The sequence below is a fragment of the Puntigrus tetrazona genome, chromosome 7, assembly GCF_018831695.1.
Source record: "Puntigrus tetrazona isolate hp1 chromosome 7, ASM1883169v1, whole genome shotgun sequence".
NCBI classification, from domain to species: Eukaryota; Metazoa; Chordata; class Actinopteri; order Cypriniformes; family Cyprinidae; genus Puntigrus; species Puntigrus tetrazona.
Window position 1 is genome coordinate 24,092,406 of NC_056705.1, and position 21,729 is coordinate 24,114,134.

The following is a 21,729-nucleotide window of genomic DNA, read 5'->3' on the forward strand; positions in this document are numbered from 1 at the left end:
AGTGGGAGGGGAGAGAAAGAGAGAGGGAGAAAGGGGGGTAAACATTTTTGAAACGCTAATGGTTTATGCATATTTGGTACTCACCCTCTCTTTCATTCCCCTGACTTTGATAATCTTAGCAGCCAGCGTAAGACCCGACGACAGTTCAGCACACTTGTGCACCTGTCCAAAACGTCCTCTGCAACAACACGCATACACATGCAGATTTCTATTCATGTGCTATGGAAATAATTTCAACCTTTGTAAAAGTTATCTGTCGCTATTTGCTGTTTTTTCCCCCTCACTGCGTATTTATCTGCCGTGTCTCCATGGGGTGAGATAACATGTTTGTGTCAAGATGGTGACTGCTGCTGGCTGAAAATAAGTTCCATGCAAACAGACCTGCTCAACACCTGCCCAAAATAAACTCTGCTGATGATGAGTCAAAAAACAAGCCAGTGCTTATTTGTGGCATATGTGGAGCGAGAGGTGGAGAGGAGGTCCGCATGAGCCCTAGTCTGCTTGTACCAGTCATTCAACTAGTGCTGTATGTTCCATGGGCTCTGCCCGAATGCTTATCTGCCAGTGCTGGAGAAAGAGTAGCCCCTTCTCCACTTAATACTCCAATCTGCTGTGCTGTTGTCAGCATGACAGATGCAGCTGGGCAAATACAATACATACAGATAGTGGCAAGAGAAAAATATTATATAACCATTGTCAGATTTGTCTCGCTTTCAAAAAATAAATATTAAAACCAAATTATTTTATATTATAAAACACATAGAGCTCCTGTACATAATCTTTTTTTAAATTTGTACTAAAACAGGTTTATATATACTGTGTGTATATATGTTTGCTTGTGTATACATGGAAAGGTTATGACATCCCGCTCCGATCCTTTGTCATTCATTGACTTACATAGGTTAAATAAGGCTAGTAATATTAAATGATTTATACAGGAATGAAAGCTTAACTTATGATTTTCCAGCCCAAACCTGTATGATTATCCTTCTTCTGAGGAATGTAAAAAAAGATATTCTGGTAAACCGTTTTGTGTGTGTTTTTTATCGACTAAATGGAAGTCGGTGGTAATCACAGTTTGTTCCTAGAATTCTTTAAAATATCTTCTTCTAAAAGTCATAGAGGTTTTTGAACAGCAAGAGGATTATTCACTTTTGGGTGAGCAATCTAACACTTGGACTCACCCGCCAAGCACCTCATCGGGGTTGACAGCGTAATATGCGTTCATGGGAACCTGCTTGGCGCTGACGATTCGGTGATCAAACGGGGCTGGGAGAGGTGGACTGTCATCTAAAACACAAATATCAGCATGCTAAGAGACTTCCTGGTGGCATGATGAACACTGAAATCCGGAGTGCTATTAGCAAAAGGTTTTCACACTGAAGTTTGACAAATTATGAGCTGCTTAGTTATAATTAGTGATGAATCGGATTTGTTGAAAGTTGAGTTACAAATACACATTACTTTCTAAATAGACCATTTTTGTCACATGATATTACAGGGGTCACTGTTCATTACATGTATCCACTGTTTGCTGGTGTCACAAACTGTGTAGTCCTGACTTAACAAGCATCTCGATTCTTTTTAGTGCATCAAAAAAACCCACAGTGCAACTGCTGTAGTCCAACTCCCAAAAGACTGAATCACAAACCTAGATCACTAGATCTGACTCCCGAAAGAACTACTCATGAGACGGTTGTTTCTGTGAATCAAAAAACACTGCAACAACGTCCAAAAAAATAAGTACAGGTAGAATTTTTTAGAACAGCTTTCATCAATTAAGAAACATATTTGAATGTACGAGCCAGATTCAATAATGTGTATATGCAGTGAAGTAGAACTAATTGCTTTAGTCTGACTGGAATCAGGTTTTTAAAGTGCACATCATTTTTCTTGACAATATAATTAATATTAAGTATCTGGATTAATCCTTTTCATCACTAGCTAGTGAGGGTTTATCACTTACAAAAAAAAATTACAACACAATGTGAACTGGACATGGCTAACTAACTTCTCACAGCACTTATTAAAGTATGTTGTTGCTCTCTTGTTGATCTGTTTGCTTCTCGTCACTTTGGATAAAAGCATCTGCTAAATGTAAATGTGAACTCACCGATGATCAGTAGCTGTGACTCAGCTTTTCTAATAGGTGACGATTTGTCTTTTTCTCCCTCAACAATGGCTGTTGTTTGTGGGCTTGTAGCTGCACAGTTCTTTAATAGTTCAGCCTCCAATATCTTTTCAATAGTTTTGTTTTCATTTTTTTCGTCAGCTGGTTCAGATTCAGTTTTTTTCTCATCGTGTTTTGGCACAGGTGTTGCACTCTCCGCTGTCTCTATATTTTGTGACTTGACCTCGTCGACAGGCTCTTTGATGCAGAGCATAGGTTTGTGAAAAACATCCTTCTCTAGCTGTTGCTCTGCAGAAACCGACGGTTTCAATGAAGCCTCATCAACAATCTGAGAAACTTCATCCTGTTTTTTAGGAACGTCAACCGTTAGCTCCACGTGTTGCTCAGGAACTGCTGACTCAAGTGAAGCCTCCACACCAACCTGCAAAGCGTCTGCCTGCTCAAGAGCCCTGTAAATAATTTAAAGAACACATTTTAAATTACATATGTGAGACCTTGATATATGTAATCAATTCAAAAATACGCAGGTAATGGTACATAAGTGTCTTTATACTGGGTTTGTTGTCTATAATATATTAGGTGGCTGCACATGAGAGCTTACTGTGAACAACAGCAAACCCAACAGTGGCACAGGGTCTTAATTGGAATGTTTTGAATAAAACTTAATGGTCTAAAACTCAGAATGCCTGGCAACGTGCATTCAGTCACTAGTTATAATGCTGCATAGTGTAATCTCAAGACCTTGGCCATTAGTGTAATGAATTATGCTTTCCAGCAAGCACAACATAGTCTATTATTTGAGGTAGGCGGTCTTTTGTGCCTCTGTGCGAAACACACAGCTAACACATTAAAATACAGAGCTCTTGGAATTGCATTATCAGCACTCTGCCTTTTTAAACTCTCACGACAGATGAGAAGAACACGACTATACAATTGTGCCTTAGGTTTTTTTTTCCCACAAGAAGAGATTTACTGCTGTCCTCGAAGACTTGTTCTATTGATTTTTTTTTGGTCTGTTCATGCTACTGTATTGTGAGCATTAATTCCCTGAAAATTAGCAAATTAATTTTTTTTTTTACATTTTTCAAAAGTATTATTTTATATTTCACATCTGTGATGATTGTTCTGTCCCCTTCAGCAGGGTTAATTACAATCCTCTGTAAAATGTGAGGTCTCTAATCTTCTACATAGTTCTTATCTGTTGGAGAAAAAGTGTTTAAAAAAGTCCATTAGAGCATTAGTGCTCCTCACTGGCATCAGCTGCTATGTAATTATCTCCAAAGGTGGCCAATGACAATGTTCAGTCGTCCGTTATAACCTGTTTTCTTTTCATCCCATAGTAATGTTTGACACTTTTTGCTGCAGTCCAGCATATTTTTGACAACATCCCTTTTAAAATTCAAGATGGAAGGAAAATTAGCTAATTTTATAGCATTTTGCTTTTAACCTTAAATGGTAGCAATTTGTAGGAATGTCTCACCTCTTTTGCTGAAGAGCCGAATCTTTTTCCACTTTAGTTGTTGTCGCAGTGACACATTCAGAATTAGCCGGAGCAGCGGCTGGGATATCTGTCTCTTGTTTGGGTAAATAATGCACATCAATCTCCTCCTCCAGCTGGATATCAGGGGCAAATGTCTGAACCTGTGCAGGCGCTCTGCTTTTCACTGTGACCTCCTTGGCCTTCCTTAAGGCTTTGGAGTTTTCTCCTATACTGACAGGTATCAGAGGTTTGTTTTCTTTTGTAAGGGCTTCAGGTATAGGTAGGCTGCTGGGACCAGTGGGTACAGTGACCTCTGGCTGCTGGAGTTCAGTCTCAGCTGTATTTAGCAAAACCGTTCATTGAAATTCATGCAGGAAAAAGCTCACATGCTCTCTATTTAATAAAAACATTTCTAGTCCATAATTTGCAGAAAGATATATTTTATTCATACCTGAAATTACTTCTTTAACCTCCTCTGAAGTCTGTGTGCTCTGGTGGCAGAAACTGTTGTTTTGTTTAATGCCGTTGTCATCTGGTTTGTTTTTCTGTGGATACAAATGCAGATATATTACACTTTGGTTGGGTTTTATGCACTACTGAATGATTAAAATATTTATTTTACTTTCACATCTTTATTCTAATGGCTGAAACAGACATGTAGATTTTGTAGATAGCAATGACATACAGTTGAAATGAAAATTTTCAAAATCAATTTCAAACTTTGGATTTCATTTCATGGTCATACTTCTATGGGTAAATACACAACGAGATCTTTAAACATGAAGTGGGTGGGTGAATTATAACAATACGTGATGCTTATGCTGATTACGGTAAAGCAGTAATATAATAGTCAACCTGTTTACAGAATGGCACTTCACATAGTTTCATGTTCATCACACGGCTCAGAGGAGATTTGCAACAAAACATTCTATTTTGTGGTTTTTGGCATTTGATGCATGAAATGCTTGGTGTAATTACACTGTTTGACAACAGATCTGCTTATTACACACAATTTGGAAGGCTCCATTTTCTAGCATAAGCCAATTACTGCACGATTTTACTTGGATCCAAAAGCAATTTCACCTCATAATTATGAAAGAGATGCAGTCTACAATTAACAATATAGCATCTGTCAATGTACAACCACTATAGTTAAAAAGAAATGGAATATGTCCTCTAAGTGGTTCTGAGAGCACTGTAAGAGGAAAAATCACATACACTTAACTTAAAATAGGTGTGATAAATGTATGGGTTCAAACTGTGGCTTTGCTAATTGCAAAACTGGGCTAACATACACTCGGTCACCATCAGCTCAGTCACATACTCGCTCTAGGAATTTGAAACACGAGGTCCATTCAACCTCGTCATAGATAAAATAGCAACCTTGGTAAAAGGTTAGATTGGCCATAAACATAACAAGCTCAGCAGTAAGAATAGATAAGCCGACCAATTAAATAGTGGAGATAACAATGGTTAGGAAAATAGAAGATACTTATAAACACACAAAAACAATTGTGAATATAGCATTGAAAGGTATTGAATTATGAATTAGTTACTACGCTATTGTTATGTTATTATTGAATTACTATGAATTCGTTTTTAACCATTGTAAATTCAGTACCATGAACTACTATCATACTCTGTCATGCTAAAATAGATTTAGGCATCATATGAACAGTAAAGACAACTACTCCGCTGAACTGCTATTTCAACTTAAAATGGTAACTTGCATAACTTATATACTTATTGCAAGGATCTAATGCAATAACCTAAAAACACTGATTAGTTCTAAACAGTATGTTCAGTTCTTGTGAGCTCCTTTTAAGAGGAACAGTCAATATGGCATTAGGTATTATTTCCTCCTCCACACTGTTTTGAACTTGTCCTCATTTTCAGGGACAGTTCGTGCTGTAGTAAACAGCTTGGAAATAAACAGCTATGATTTCACCTCATTCTACATGAACTGATCTGTTATGCTGCCTGTCACGTAACCTCTGTGTTTTTCTGTTTATCTGTTTGGAACAGAGATCTCGGATGACCTGGATATTACTGACCTCTTCATCCACAGTGTCCACAAGGCCTTGTTTTCTCCAAGGCACCACACCATTGAGGATGAACTCCACAATCTTTGAGTTTCTGAAAGCATCTCCCACATACCCTAAAACTTTCTCCAGAGTGGACAAAGAACTTTCCATGCATTCAATCTTCTTTCTCTGTTGCTGGCTCTCGTGCTTGAGATTATGAAGCAGATCCACAGTTTCACCACAAAGTGATCTGACCTCAGTCAGCAAAGGAAGTTTGCTGCTCTCTCGCTGACCATTTTTGATCACGTTTGCTTCTTGGGCACAATGCTTGTGCTGCACAAGGCTTCTTTCAAGCGCCTCCATTCCTTGACACAGTGAACTCAGCTTGTGAAGCACCTCCGTCTGGGTATGTTCAATCTGTTCCACCTTTGCTTCCAGGGTGTTTAACTTGACCTCCACATTGCTCAGGCTACCTATCAGAGTCGGACTCGTCTTCTTGACCGTCCCAGATGGAGTTCCAGAGTTCTCCAGCCTGCCGCCTTCATACAACTTGGCAATGCAGGTGGCCAGAGTTGCCTGTTTACTCATGGCTGTCCCCGGTCACATGCACTAAGAAAATGTAGAAAAAGAGGAAGCCCCACTGATCCCTCCGCACCTTATTTCTGTTCCCCCTTGGTCTCTGTGCTTGTCTGAGGTATTGTGTGCCTCTCACAAAACAGACAGCTCAGACAAACCCTGTTGTTGGTATGTGCCAGAGACATGACACCACTTAAATAAACACCTCCACTGGGTATCTTATCTCTCCACTTCTATTTTCCTCCCCTCTTCTCTTTCTCTCTCTCTCCTACACACTCTGGGACAGGCCTTTTATATGACCTAGTGGGCCTTGGTGATTGCCAAAGTTCCAGCGGTCTCTTGACGTCACCAAAACATTTAAATTCGCCTCAGCAGATGCTGCTGACAGGTGAGTATGAATGGAACGACCTTTGTAAATGGCCGGTCATTAGGTAGAGGGAAGAAAGATGTTCTTTCATGATCTTATCACGTTTTCTTTTTAAATTCATTGTTACAGAGCTGCATCCATCTTCCTTTGATTCTTAACAATGGGACCCACCCTATGCTAACTATATATCACCTACAACACCCTCCTCATTGGAACGTGACGTGACATTGGCTGACATTTTAAGTATAAATAAACCTCTGTGGACACTGGTATGACGATGAGTGATATGCTACAACTGTCTCTCTCTCACCTCATCTGGAATCCAACCATAGTTAATCCTGGGTCTTTCCATTAGCTGAATCATTACAACAACATCATCAGAACCAGAAACGAAATCATTTAAAGGAGAAAACATCCACATTTTAGTAAAATAGTATATTCATTTTCAAAATATAAAATATCTACCTCATGTCTACTACTAGTTGATTTTTACACTTTAGTTAACATTCGCTAATAGACATAAATTACCAATCAGCTGTAGCAGTTTGTATAAAAGTTATATAAACTAACTTATCAATAAAACTGAATGCTATTGTAACGTTTCAACCTATTTTCTGTTACCTAAAATTTATTAAGAGGTTTTAAAGAATTGCTTTAAAAGCAAAAAAATATTTTTTAGTCTAGAAAATCATGTTTATTTAATTAAAATGTCAAAGGCTCAGATGGTAGGACATGGGGTTGATTCCCATTGTAACAAGAGATAGAATGCATTGCTTGAATGCAATGCGAGTTGCTTGGGATAAAAACATCTACCAAATATATAAAGACACCTCTAATAAAGGGGCTTCTAGAGAAAGGAACCTTGAACTCTTTGGATGTTCTGTCTGTTATGCCAATGCCCCATGTGTAAGCCAGGGACTTTTTGTCTGTATCCTTCTATAAGAGCTTTCTGCTGTGTTCGGATGCCAAAACACAATACTAACAATATAGTATAACCTTATTATGCAATAGAGATAGAGGCCAGGGTCAGGACAACCACAGGAATGTGGCTCCACGCTGACTATTTAGTGCTGGTGGGGATGCGTTATTACAAGCTGGCACAACATGAGCAACTCAATTTCCATTCCACAACAGGACTCGGGCCAGTATGATAGCTAACATCACTGGGGAAGAATATCTGTTTGGCGGCGATAAGCATAACTGTAACACTGCTTAATATATTAAAAACCTCTTTGATCTCTGATATTCATTCAAAATGTCACGCAAACATGTACACAATGTGTGTTGAGAAGGGAAATTCAAGTCTGCTGTGCTTGTGGTAGATCGTCAGCCTGATGGAGGTGATATGATTTTTGAAGGGCTCTGTCAAGTTAACGGATGTATGCTGTTGTCCGTAGAGGTGTTTAGCCTTGCCCCCTCTGAAGAGAATGTTTGTACTCTAGGTCTCATTTTACAGTCCTTTCTGTGCCCTCACATAAATGTTTGACATGGCAAGGGACCCTTAGCATTAAAGGTTGAAATAGCAGAAGAATCCGTATCCAATTTCTCTCTCTGACAAAAGCGCTCGGGGTGATGGTATGTAAATTTGATGCAAATCCCATTACCATTCAGGCCATTCAATAAAAACTCACTCTGAGTGCTATAAAGTGTCAAGACAAATTAAAATTCAATCAACTGTCATCTATTTAACAGCCCAAACTAAATATGCTTAATTTTAATAAACAGTTTTTCTTCTGCGCTCACCCACACAAGCTAATTGCCTTTTTATGGTTCCTCTTTGTTCTGAGAAAGGAGATGGGATTGTGCCGTCTAATGTACAACATCTTTAAAATGTTACAGACAATGTGCAATTTGTCAGAAGGCCAAAAGGGCACCGGTGTCAAAAACATGTGCAACAATTTGCGAAACAACGATGAGATGCAGTACAGCAAAAAAGAGAGAAACCCGACAAAGAGCATGCAACAAAAACAACAGTTCAAGAAAGAAACGTATTAAAAAACGTAATTAAAGTAATCACACGTTCTCCATGTGAGAGATACAGGCAACCCTGAACATGTTTGTAGTTTGCGAAAAACCTCCTCCTGACAAAAACCACTTGAATTAAAATTAGCTTACAAGTGCAAACAAAACTGTTTTTCGTAAGAGTCCTAAAGCAGAACTTTGAAATATTGCTTAAAAGTAACATAACACATTAATATATTATTAAACTTCCTAAAATAGTCATTTTTTAATGACAGCAGTCTAAAAGTAACTGCATATAGTTTTGCCAGTCATTTTATTATAAGACATATATCTATAATGTTAATTAATACAAATATTTTCTATAAGAATTTTCTCATTCTGTTTGCACAAAAGCAGGATCTTACCGTGAATTTGCGTATGCAGTCCGACACACTGTAGCCACCTGTGCCGAGGAGCGTTGATCTGTACAGAGAGGTCCCCATCATGCATTGCCCTGTTGTTCTGGGTTGGTAGGGCTCAGTGGACTCCATTCCCAACATGGGCTGCCACGAGCAACGAATATCCCCCAGACCTGGACTCTCAGGGTTCTGTAACATTCTGGAGTGGACAGATCACCCCTCAAACACTAACTATCTTATCACTTTCAGCCTGTTTACTGGGTACGCGCCCCCCGTCAGCACGGCAGTGGGCCCAGAAAGCACTTCCTGCTTAGAGATAACAGCTGCCCGAGATTAGCGTGAGTATGCTGGAAATGTGAGTGTTCTGTTTTATTAATAGGTCTCAGATTTGTCTTTTTGTTTTGGGATCATCCCCACGGGAAGTCTTCCTCCCTGCAAAGCCGGGGATGGATGGAGGGACGGCGATATGACGAGGATGCTGGAGGTCAGACCACATTTCAGTTTCTCTTCTGCTGTTGTGGACTGCGTGTGCTTGTAAGGGATCTGATCTCATGCGCTGTCCCAATTTGAGACGGATGCATCAGTCGTGCACCAGCATCAAGTAGCCTAAGTCTCTCCTGATAAGGAGTCTGAAAGAGCTGGAGCTTGATAAGAACGCTTGTTCATCCGGAAGAGCCCTGGGCTATATGCTGCAAGCACGAAAAGCACCATGCAGGTTATTCGGTGGCTCCGGTTTTAAAAGCAGATATGTAAAGCCCCGGGAGGCTGATGGAAGAAAATCCATCTCTGATTGGTGGCATTGTTCCCGGTCTGAAAAAGATCCTCTTCGTCTGCTATTGTCTTCTGTTACACCAGTAAAAACTGGGCATGCCGGTGCATGTCAGCAGTGTTTATATGTAACACAATTACAGCGGTTGATATGATGCTAGTGAAAGCAGTTTCATAAAAATGGTGTAAATGAAAAAGCTTCTTGGATCCTGTCAAGAAGTGGGGTGGTTTAATGCACTCTAGCTTCACTTGTGAAATGCAAAAAACTCCAAAAAAACGTAACTTGTAATTAGAGGCAAACATCTTCATCCTATTTGTTCATAGAGCTTGTTAAGTTATGTGGGTGGTGCTCCAGATGGCACTGAAAACGCTTTAATGTTAAAACAATAATCTGATTCTGTGACGGGGCTGTTGTTCCTGTTAGTAATGGGACAGGTGGCACAAGTATGGCGTCTAACATGACTCACACGCACTTTTGTCATCGCGATGCTCTTTTATATGACATGGATTTTAATGACTCAATTTGCGCCACACCAGCACTGCCTGTTCTGACCTTCACTGATATAACTTCTGAAATCACATTGTCTGTGATTACAGCCTGCTGGATAGCCCCAAATAATAATTTTAAAAAGTTATTAAATCGTGGCTAAAATTTGTGCTCTGAGAGGGAAGCATTTGTTCAAAAATGTGTTTAGAAAAAGGTACAATCGTGACAACTAAAATAGTAAGATATTGCAGTACTAAACTACTAAAAAAAGCGGCAACTTGGTATTATCAAATTCTGATACACTATTTGAAAGCGAACAAAATTAAAGAAATATTCTACACTCTCAGAAATAAAGGTACAAAAGCCGTCACTGGGGCTGTACCTTTTCAACAGGTACACTTTGTACCTATTAGGTTCAAATATGTATACTTTAAGTGCTAATATGTACATTTAAGGTAGCAATCAAAATGGACCCTTACAAACATTGTGACAGCTTTTGTACCTTTGTTTCTGAGAGTGTACATTTTCTTTCTTGAGATGAACACAAAGATTTTTAGAAACATAATCTCAGAATGTACGGGACAAACACACACACACACACACACACACACACACACACACACAAAGTGAACTTGACGCTACTCCATACAACCCCAATTAATCAATAAGCGTCTTAAGTGGAACATTACAAAAACAAATATTTTTAAACTTTAACTTCACAAAGTGCTGTAAAGTGTTTTCCCTCCTTACACACATTAACAGAGAGAGATAGTTTTCATCTGAGGAAAGAAAGTCACCTGGAACAACGTGAGAGGAATAAATGATGAGAGGCTTTCATTCTTGAATGGAGTATGGCTTTAAGCCGTTAGTCATCATCAGGGCAACGAAGTATTTTTGGCGGGAACCAAATTACTGGTTACATTTTAAATATCAGTGTTACTTAGACTCGCTAGCATCCACCATCTTGTAAACCAAAAGAGTTACTAGACATGCATTATTCATGTTAATTAATGATTAAAACCCTAACCTTTGAACGAGTCTCCAAATAAAAAGAAGTGTCGATCTTGTTGCTGTAATGCGACTGTTTTCCGCCTCTCTGCCTCTACATTATACATTTCTCAAACTGCTTGAGAACCGCATCGGGGAGTTTCTGTAGATGTTGTATGAAACGTTAGCGATACATTGTGGAGCATTATGGTTTGGCTGACATCTAGTGGTTAATAAAGAGATCGACACTTATAGGTTAACTCTGAAAAACAAAGCCATTAAAAAAACTAAATACATTTCGCTATTTGATACAAATCCTATTAACGCAGGGATCTGTTTCATCCCACACCCTTAGGAGGAAACCAGAGCCTGTGATTCACTGTAGGGTTTCATCAACACCCAAATGGGGTTTTTTTTCAAGCCACACAAAACTTTGATGTCGTTTGTGTTTGTTTGTCAGAGACATCGATGTTTTAGGTTTCGACATCATAGAAGATTATGTTTGTTTGGTTTTTTTACTGATTTGAAAATGTTTTTATTGTGAACAAATTAGGATTTTGGCCTAAAAACATTCAAAATGGAGCGTTTTTTTCTGTTTTTCCAAGCTCTGTGAATCAAGATCTAAGGCTTGAGCCCTGCATTATTAAACAGTTGTATAAAAAAGCTAAATGAAAACTAGGCATGACGAACACAGCCAAGCAAAGCCCAAAGAAACATTTTGAGGAAATACCTAATCTGTATATTTCCAAGCATGCAAAAATGGAATATTATTCAGTTTTTTCATTTCCTGTAACCTAACGAATCCTGTTCCTATCCTCCAGGCAAAGTGCTAGAGGTAGTGATTCACGCTGAAGGAGGTGTCCACTGAGAGCTTTAGCAAGCGCCAACCAGGACCAGACCCTCGTCACCTCCACCACACAAAGACACGCCATCTGCCCTTCAGACTGAAAACAACTGCCCAGTGACTCATTACACTATCATGTCACTGAAACTCACAGATATAACCGTTTAAACCTTTCAATATTCACACAGGAAAACACTGCCACAAGTAAAAAATCCCCACTAGAATTATTCTCCACAAACTACTGTTAAACGAAGTGAATGAATCATGTTGTTTTTTTTGTATAGGCCTAGCTCCCGAAGAACAAAAGCTGTTAGCAGCTGTTATGCTGTTTTTGACTGAAGGTAGCAAACAAATGCAAATGCATCGCCTCATAAAGTGGGAAAACTCTTGTGTCATGTATATTAAGATAAATGCAGTGTTTATCTCTTCACCTGACTCACTTTATTGACCATACAGTTGCAGAGTTTCCACTCAGTATTTGCATTTTTATTGTTACACCTCATTGTTAGTTACTCGTAACCAAATTTTATTGTACAGGTTATCATTCAGGCTCTTTTTTTTTTTTTTTTTCCAAACAGCCATTAATAATTTCTTTGGCTCGCTTGTCTTGGTTTCTCTATTAACGTTGTTCCCTTCTTTTTATTGAGAGCTACTGCAACAGAATGCATACCTTGATTTTCTTGTTCAACGGGAAGCTAAACCGTTTGTTAATGTGAACATAAAAACTCACATAAAATTGTGAAATTAATTCAACATTTGGATGTTTTCCATTTACTACCTAGCGACATTTTAACACAAAAGAAATGGCATGGCATATATTTACAAGTCAGATTTCGAATATAGCTAAAATATATATATATATATATATATATATATATATATATATATATATATATATATATATATATATATATATATATATATATATATATTATATATTTTCTACATGGTAATGTCTGAAGGAAGGTAGGATATATTGACTATAGAGGCATACTGTACGGTTAAGTAGGCTTGTTTATATTTTAAATTATTCATAATTGTGCCCTTTGAGAATAACTAAGGTTGCTGGGGGCAAGTCAGTGACAAATGTAAAAGGGAATAAAGAGTTGCTGATCAATGATCTCTGTGGAAACCACAGCACACTGGACTCTCTGAGGTGAGCTTGTTGCTTGGTGATGAAGCTTTGGAAAAAAAAAAAAAAAAAAAAAAAGAGTGGCTGCAGCAGCTGCTCTCCTAGGGAAGCTAACACAATCCAAACGGATGGTGGAAATAAATAAATACATGTTCAAAAATGGCCCGGGCTTACATAAACACCAAAGTTCACATTTTCATTTAAAACCAGGGCGATCCTTGTGTGCGTTTTATTCCAAACGCTCGAGTCTGGTTCAGTTTAATGATGAAATATTGCCTGTGAACAACTAGAACAAAATGGTTGAGTTTTGAGCAGAGCTTTAGAAGACAGCTGAAATATGAGCTCTCTACAAGAGTTGCCATAGGCATTTTTCTTGCTCCAAATCCATCTTAAAAGAAGGGCAGATGACGTATGAGAAGGAATGGTTGCAATTAACTTCTACTAAAAATAAAATGACGAGTCTGAATGCAATTGAATTTAATATATATTTATACAGGATGAATATTACACATGTACGCCGTTACCATTCGGAAAACGATACCAAAAGGGAAAAATCAAATGCGCATTTAAATTAAGGTGGTTGAGGCATAATAAATAACCATTAATCCGGCATTTCCTTGGGTTCGGCTCCAGGTTACTTTTGAAATAATATGGCTTGCTGGCACCTAAATAAACAAATATCGTAACAGATCCACTTACAAGTCTGGATAACGGCACCAGTCATAATTTGCACTCTCTTGGTGAACCCCAGTCCCCCAACAAACAGCTTGAAATTTTAAGAAACGACTGGTAGCAACATTTTAATACATTCCATAAAATTGTCAATAAAATAGATAGAATCCTACACCACTAATGATTACTACACTTCTCACTCATGTGAAGGATAACAGTCGTTGTTCCCATCATACACAAACCGGGCGTCTGAAATCCCACCGATTCACGGTAGCACCACTGAGCTTCGGCCACACAGGCAGGGGTTTAAGCCTTTCCGGGTCAGAGTTTCCCCACCCGATTTTACACAGACATATGGGACACCCACACAGCCACGTAGCAAGAGTCCTGAGTTTTAGCTGCAATTGTTTCCAACGCCTGCTACAGGATGAGTCTCTGGCCCAGAATTTTGCGGTTAATCTCAGCCAAGGCCACCGAGAAAACAAAAGCCTTCTCATCGGAGAGGTTGGCATAAATGTCAACCTCCTTTTCCTGTTTTTCTGTAAAAGAAAAGCAAATTTAAAAAAAAATCGTTACAAAACAACCATGGTTTATCAACAGGGAAATGTGCCAATTTATGATAGCGGACAAAGCATAATTCAACTTCCGAAAGGGCAGGACTTCATACTAATGGAATTGAATTGAAACTCTTTGTTTAAAGTGAAAAGCACAGCAGATCTACACTGAAATGAAAATCGTCGCTCCTCCGTAGAAGAGCTGATAACGCATAGAAGCTTCCAACCTGGCAATGATTTATTCAGCAGAGAGTAAAGAAAGAACCATGTGCGTAAATCATTAATCTGCAATATGAAAGCTGTACGCTTGGAAACAATGAACCGCATGCCACCCTGATGGCTGCTGAATGCTGAAGATTTCTCTGTGTCTGTGGAGATACGGTGGTCATCTTTTGTCATTAAAAAAAAAGCTTCATCTTAAAACATACAGGGGCTGCTCAACAGAGTTTTATTTCATATGAGACACTATTTGGTTTACAGCTAGGTGTGGCTGCGAGTGAAGACAGATGCAGCGACAGGCTTTATTCTAAATGCAAATGTAAATAAACGGACATCTCTAGGGGGAGTGTGAAATCAGAGAGGGGCATGATGGGAGTGAAGGTCAGTTTAAGGATAGGGGTGGTAGGCAGGTCTCCGAGACAATCAACGGCATCAAATGATAGTGTTTTATACCTCCTCTTGTCATTCAGATGTGAAACACATGCAGCAACATTTCCTAGCCTCGTATTACAGCTACTTCTCTAAAACATTTCCTAATACTTAAGATATACGAAATGCTACTAAATGTTCCCCTTTACGTTTTTGCTCATTTACTGTTTGACCCAACAGACAATATGCATTCGTTCTAAGAAAAGGAGAGGAAGGAAAAAGGGAAAAAAAAAAAAATGGCGCAAACTGAGTAAATGCAGACTCAGACTAGATCAAAATTATTGAAATTACAGACACTGAAAATATATGCCGCATCGATAATGAAAAAAGGGGTTTGCAAAAACAGGAAAGAAACCTGTAGTCAAATATTCTAAAGAGCCCTTCAAAGCACACTCACTCAGAATGCTTTCGTTGAGATAAAAAAAAAACACTTTTCAAAGCAAACAACTCTTTCTCAGCTTAACTAAGCACTTTTGTTTATATTCCTATTCAAATATTGAAAGAAATTGGTAGGTTTCACGTATATTAGTCTGTATCTTAGCGTATCATTTCCAAGAATATATTCCAACATACTTAAGAAAAGTTGCTAAAATAAAGTTTTATTATTATCGTGGCCAATTAAACGTACATTATTTGATATCACTGTAAATGCGAATGAAAAAATAACGGCAATAAAGTCGCCCAGTACGTCTACATTTCTTAACGTTAATGTTTATGGTGAGCATAAATCTATAATGATTACTGTTCCCCAGACATGTGGGAGCAGCACATTACCTTTTTCTTCCTCCTGCTTCTTTAGTCCCACGGTTTTCGGTCTGCCTCTTCCTCTGCGGATTGGATCTGATTGACTGTTGGAACGGGATCGCCTTCTATTTTCCATATCACTGGTAGATGTTAAGTTTATCTTCTCTTTCCTAATTCTTTCTGTTCGTCTTCTCTTTGGGTCTAATTTGTCTGAAAGGCAATCAAAAAGTAACATTCAGTAATTGGGGTTGACACATTCGTACTGTAGATACACAAACTTGTCACACATTTCATAGACTGTGTTTAAAAAAAAACTAAACAAAACCAAAAATAAAAAACGGCAGCTCTCAAAGAGCTCCCATGGTCTTTAAACCCATCCCCCAACCATTATTGACAGACTAAAAAGCCAAAAGAGGGTCTGTGACTTCACATGCAAATCAGAAAATGTTGCAAAAAGTACAGCCATACGCAGAGCTACAATCAGAGAATTAAGAGCTCATTACTAAAGGAAGTAGGCCTGCGTCTCTCTGAGGGAGTTTATTTATAGGACTCTTCAGGCTTCAAGTAAACGCCATTAGTAACAGACTCTAGCAACCCTGTGTGAAGAGAGCTCATATGAGTGACTACACCAGAATAACAATAATAAGCTTGAGACTACAGTGTAAAAAGAAATGACAGGAGGTATTTAAAAAAACATTATTTTTTAAATATATTTTAATAAATACAATAATAAACAGTTATTTAACAAAACATGTAATAGTCATATTTAAAATATGATTTTGTTTATTACATATTTTAAACTGTTTATTATTGTGTTTATTAAAAATATTGTCCACTCATTCTCAAATATTTTCTCTCCAAAAATATGATTTATAGATAATTTTTAGTTATAGAAATAATTAGAAACATATATATAATATATATACATATATACATATATATATATATATATATATATATATATATATATATATATATATATATATATATATATATATATATATATATATATATATATATATATATATATATATATATATACACACACACACACATATATATACATATATATCTTTTACATATATATTAACAATAATCCAGCACTGGAATGATTTATGGATGATTTATTTAAAGAACTCTAATAGGCAACATTTCTTTCCTCGACAGCTATTTTAAATATTTAGATAATCAAGTAATTACATGGCAGCCATTTGATTCTAAATGTTGTGATAAGATGGTGTTCTGCTCACTCCCTTTACAGGCCTGCACATTAACTCAGGAATCCAGGTCCTGTCAATAACCTGCACTAACAAGAAGAGCTCTGTTTTACAGCTAATTAACACTGCCTAACTCCTTCACAACTATGTGTGAATATTTTCAGAAAATATCTGGAAAGCTTGCCTGCAAATGTGACCCAATATTCTATTGCAAACACATTTTTAAAATAAATGTCTAATTTAGGTTTTCACTTCATATTTTTGTTTTTTCTTAATTAAAATTCTCTTTCCAAGAAGCAAACAATACAAGGACAGGGAGGGCAATCTAAATAAAGTCTGTCCTATTTCGAATTGAGCACATTATTCTTAGCAGAGTGCAGGGTAAGCCCTGAATAAATAGTTCTGCTAAAATGGAAATGTTTCTTTCAGAAGAAACTATAGTTACACCCCTGAAATAATATAATACAAGAAGAATCTCACACCCTCCACATGTTAGAAAAATTAATTCCTTATGTGAATTTCTGCAGAAGAAAACATAAAAACGAAGTTAACGTATACGTCACACCACGGTGAAACCTTTAAAACAAAGAACATTTGTGCAGAGCATTCCAGTCATAACTCAATGTAACAATCACAGACTGAGCCTGCAAAGCCAAAAAATGCAAAGTACACGCCAGCTGTGCTTTGAACAATTAAAATCATAAAACTTCAGTGTGCTTGAGAATATCTGCCTTTGATACGTACAAAATGACACATTGTTTTCTAGAGTATACAAGATAATACCCACGACTGACCAAACCTGGATATTAGTGCTTAAATATTCATTTCAAAAAGCAGAAATTCGTTAAAAAAATAACCAAATTATTGTGAATAAAGTGCACGCTGAAATGTGCTCACGCTATAAGCCACAGTTTAACAAGATCTTGACAACCCAAGCTGGCCTCTTATCACTTATATAAGACATTTTTAATAATTTCTACAGACGTCATTTTGTGAGATCACTTCGCAAAAATCCCTCCCATTGAAATACAACAAACCTCCAGTTCAACTTTGAGAAATGTATTTTGTATAATTCAATATTCGGCCAATTTATACATGAACCGATGTATCATAAAAATGAGTCAACTGAAATACTGTGAGTAGTTTCTTGATAAGACGGTGGATGGAGGGAGGGGGAGAGAGAGAGAGAGACAGAGAGAGAGAGAGAGACACAGAGAGAGAGAGAGAGAGAGAGAGAGAGAGAGAGAGAGAGAGAGAGAGAGAGAGAGAGAGAGAGAGAGAGAGAGAGAGAGAGAGAGAGAGAGAGAGAGAGAGAGAGAGAGAGAGACAGAGAGAGAGAGAGACAGACAGAGAGAGAGAGAGAGACAGAGAGAGAGAGAGAGACAGAGAGAGAGAGAGAGACAGAGAGAGAGAGAGAGACAGAGAGAGAGAGAGAGAGAGACAGAGAGAGAGAGAGAGAGAGAGAGAGAGAGAGAGAGAGAGAGAGAGAGAGAGAGAGAGAGAGAGAGAGAGAGAGAGAGAGAGAGAGAGAGAGAGAGAGAGAGAGAGAGAGAGAGAGGCGGCAGGAACAAGCTTTTCAGACAGGAATTAGTTTGCCCTTCCCCCACATCTCTCTTAGCACTACTCACTCAAGCAAACAGCCATCACTGCACCACTCATTTCTGTATTCTCAACGCATCCTGCTGACTGGAAACTTGCCTGCTATTTATTTCCATTCATTAGCCCAAAGAATCCAACACATACCGATAGTATGTCTTTTTTTTTTTTTCAATTAGCACGACTCGCAAGGTCTAACTGTGGCAGACTCATATGGGTATATATTACAACAATGAAATGAGCAAGTATCATTTTACAACGGCACAGAAAAGTTAGCTGATTATTATCTGGAATTACCTTCCAATGTAAGAATCTTAAAAATCAATTCCACAGCGGTCCCTTTCCAGATCAATACGAACATTACATCCTATCAAGGGACACTTGATAAAAACCATCAGTACATAATTTAACAAAGGAATATGCAAATGATAAATATACATGGGGGGGTTTTCAGATGCACGGAACACATAAAAAAATGCATTATTTACCCATTACTGGAGACCTCTCGTTTAATTTGGCATTGAGAAGCTTTCGGCTTATGAAGATGTAGCCACAAGGACAGGATTTACAAGCCACAGGAATCTGAGAGAAACAGAAACAGAACTCAATGAACTTCAGCGCGCCAGCTTTGATGCACAATGAGGGAATAAATATTTCACAAACACTCGACGGAGAGCACTTACGGATTCACAAAAGGAGTGAATAAATATGGAGTGCCTTATAAAGACAACAGCGATGTATCCTTTGACTGGGGGAAAAACTGACACTGGCCCCACAGTAAACAGGAAACAATACCCTGAGAGTTTTCTGCAGCTAAACTGATACAGTGACACAAAATACAGTCTGCGCTGACGCGAGCTCTGTTTGTTCAAGGGCAGAGTAAACAAAACAATTCATCCTTTACGCGAAAAACCGGCATTAATACATCACTGTATCGTCGTTACGGTGAAAGCCTTTAGGTAATAGCGTGCACGTTTATAAGCAGATGGATCGGAGGGATCATGCTTCATCGCGATATTAACGAGGCAAAAACAGACAGAAATGTAATTTGTTTTCTTTTTATTGAGCTGAACAGCCTGACGCGTTTTCATCACCAAACTAAGATGGAATCCGAAATTCGGTGGCTTGTTATGTGACACGACACATAATATCAATAATATCGCGTCCACACAATCGGCAAAAACGCGAAGACCGTATTTCACATCACGTAGCGACGCCGTTTGTAAGTCGCACAGACCTAACGAATAACTTAGCCTTGCTGAAGCACGCAGCATACTGAAGATAACAATCCGGCGGCTGAGAACTTGAGCAAAAACACAAAAATATAATTCATTGACGAACAACACCTCACCTGTTGGTCACACTCCGGGCAAGATTTGGTGGCCATTTTCACTTTCTTCACTTTGTTTGTAGACATGTTGCTAACGACGGGCTTCAGTGATATCCCCCGACCTCGGCGATTGTACTGTAAAACTTCCAGCTGCACCGAGGCACACGGAGAAGTGCAGCTGATCGGGAGCTCAGACACACACACATACACACACACACACGAGCCGATGGACCATCAATCGCTCGACGCGGACTGCGCATGCGCGCCGAGAGGCTCGCTCCGTCCCCGGCTGGCAGATCACGTGACCCACAGCTAGAGATGAAAGGATTGGCACGGTTTGTTTTGTTTTTACACATTTTAAAGTTGAGCAATTTGCTCCACGGCAGCGAATTTGAGAGGCAGAACGGCAATAATAAAAATTCCGCTGTCCATATATTTCCTTCATGAGGCCAGCATTTGAGGAGCATGCGCACAACAGCACGAGCGTCACATGGGTGAAGAACAATAAAGTGCTGATGTAGGTGAAATAGATAGGCTGTTTGAGACAGTGCCATCACACTTTAATATTATGACTTGATGAAAACAACTGTTCTGTACCACGAAAATTGTCAATATTGAAAAATCTGACCAATCATTTATAATAGGCTCACACGAAATACTTCAATAAATCAATAAATGTTCACCATGTGATTGATGTTCTTTTTCTTTTTATGATTAGTTGTGTTGTGTAACTGCAAACGCTTGTGCGGAAGTGTGTGAGAGCATTAGATTATAATTGTAATCTGTATTACCTTTTCCTGCACCAAAAGCATTTCCTTTTTCCTCGCATTGATTTGCAAACTACTCTGAGGCTGGAACACTGACCTTAATGGACAGACGATTTTCTGTGTGCTCTCGGCTATAATCAGTGTCTCTTTTCACAGGTTACTTGCTTGCATAATGTCATTTCAGAATTCACCAGAATAACTATAACGAACTTTTAGGTTCATGTAAAAGCTGTACGACTGGTTGTGCAAGATAAGCATGGAAAGATCACTCTTGAACAGCAACATTTCTGTGAACAATATATATTTTTTAAAAACCTGGCAAACTGATCATAGCTATAATGATTCAAATATTTGTCAGTAGTAACTAGGCTGTTTCTTAAAACTTGTCCATCTCACATCTTACGTTACATATCACATTTTTCTGATACAAGCTATTTATTCATGTCATTATATAACTAGTCTGTGAAGAAGAAATGTGCTTTTTCATTTGAACTTTTTTTCATTTGAACTTTATATATATATATATATATATATATATATATATATATATATATATATATATATATATATATATATATATATATATATATATATTATGTTCTTAGACAACATCCTTAGCTCAGTTACTATAGATCTATTAATGTTCAGATGTTTTCATATAGGCTTAATAGGCTTACAAAGCTGCTTTTTGAGCTCTGGTTAATGTTTTTGTTCTGTTGTTGGGGGCAAAACTCAGCTCCTCATAACCCCACACCTGCTGCTTTTTGATAGGTTTTTATACATCTGAAAACGTGTGATACAATCAAAACATTTGAAAGATGTGTACAGGAATATGTTTTGTTTCTAATACAATAAAAATGAAAAAGAATTGCTGTTTTTATTTTATAAATACTTAATGAAAAAGACGAAAAACAAAGAAAGAATGCATTTTATGCAGCTATTTAGGCCTAATTGTAGTATCTGCCGATTTTACAGCTCTATCGGTCTGTGCTGTATGCAGAAAGCTTTTCCTTCATCACTATTTTAGTCATAGACTGCTTTAGTG

At 38.0% G+C, this 21,729-nt stretch overlaps 2 protein-coding genes across 3 annotated transcripts in view; both read right to left on the minus strand.

The window, feature by feature from the left end:
- The window catches only part of mylk3 (myosin light chain kinase 3), an 18,657-nt gene extending 9,367 nt beyond the window's left edge, over positions 1 to 9,290 (minus strand). Inside the window, exons 1-6 of one of the 2 annotated variants that reach the window (XM_043245250.1) lie at positions 8,945 to 9,290; positions 4,063 to 4,156; positions 3,612 to 3,948; positions 2,114 to 2,580; positions 1,185 to 1,290; positions 85 to 178 (exon numbers count right to left, since the gene is read on the minus strand). In XM_043245250.1, the coding sequence (XP_043101185.1) occupies positions 85 to 178; positions 1,185 to 1,290; positions 2,114 to 2,580; positions 3,612 to 3,948; positions 4,063 to 4,156; positions 8,945 to 9,136 (1,290 nt within the window). In that variant the 5' untranslated portion in view covers positions 9,137 to 9,290. Of the gene's footprint in view, positions 1 to 84; positions 179 to 1,184; positions 1,291 to 2,113; positions 2,581 to 3,611; positions 3,949 to 4,062; positions 4,157 to 5,665; positions 7,097 to 8,944 lie in introns of those variants that run through there. The other variant, XM_043245249.1, reaches the window with a different exon arrangement.
- A 4,337-nt stretch (positions 9,291 to 13,627) lies between these two features.
- c7h16orf87 (chromosome 7 C16orf87 homolog) lies at positions 13,628 to 20,179 on the minus strand. The gene is made up of 4 exons (XM_043245256.1): positions 19,939 to 20,179; positions 19,076 to 19,169; positions 15,805 to 15,984; positions 13,628 to 14,367 (listed from the first exon to the last, which is right to left on the minus strand). The coding sequence occupies exons 1-4, from the start codon at positions 20,002 to 20,004 to the stop codon at positions 14,249 to 14,251; spliced, it is 459 nt and encodes a 152-aa protein (XP_043101191.1). The 5' UTR covers positions 20,005 to 20,179; the 3' UTR covers positions 13,628 to 14,248.
- Between the last annotated feature and the right edge of the window lie 1,550 nt (positions 20,180 to 21,729).

Bases quoted from the DNA above. Each gene is read 5' to 3' on its own strand.
- c7h16orf87 (XM_043245256.1), bottom strand. From the start codon at position 20,004: ATGTCTACAAACAAAGTGAAGAAAGTGAAAATGGCCACCAAATCTTGC. The intron at 19,170-19,938 runs GTGAGGTGTTGT...TGTTTCTCTCAG, and splicing joins GCCCGGAGTGTGACCAACAG to ATTCCTGTGGCTTGTAAATC. The intron at 14,368-15,804 runs GTAATGTGCTGC...TTTCTTTTACAG, and splicing joins GAAGCAGGAGGAAGAAAAAG to AAAAACAGGAAAAGGAGGTT.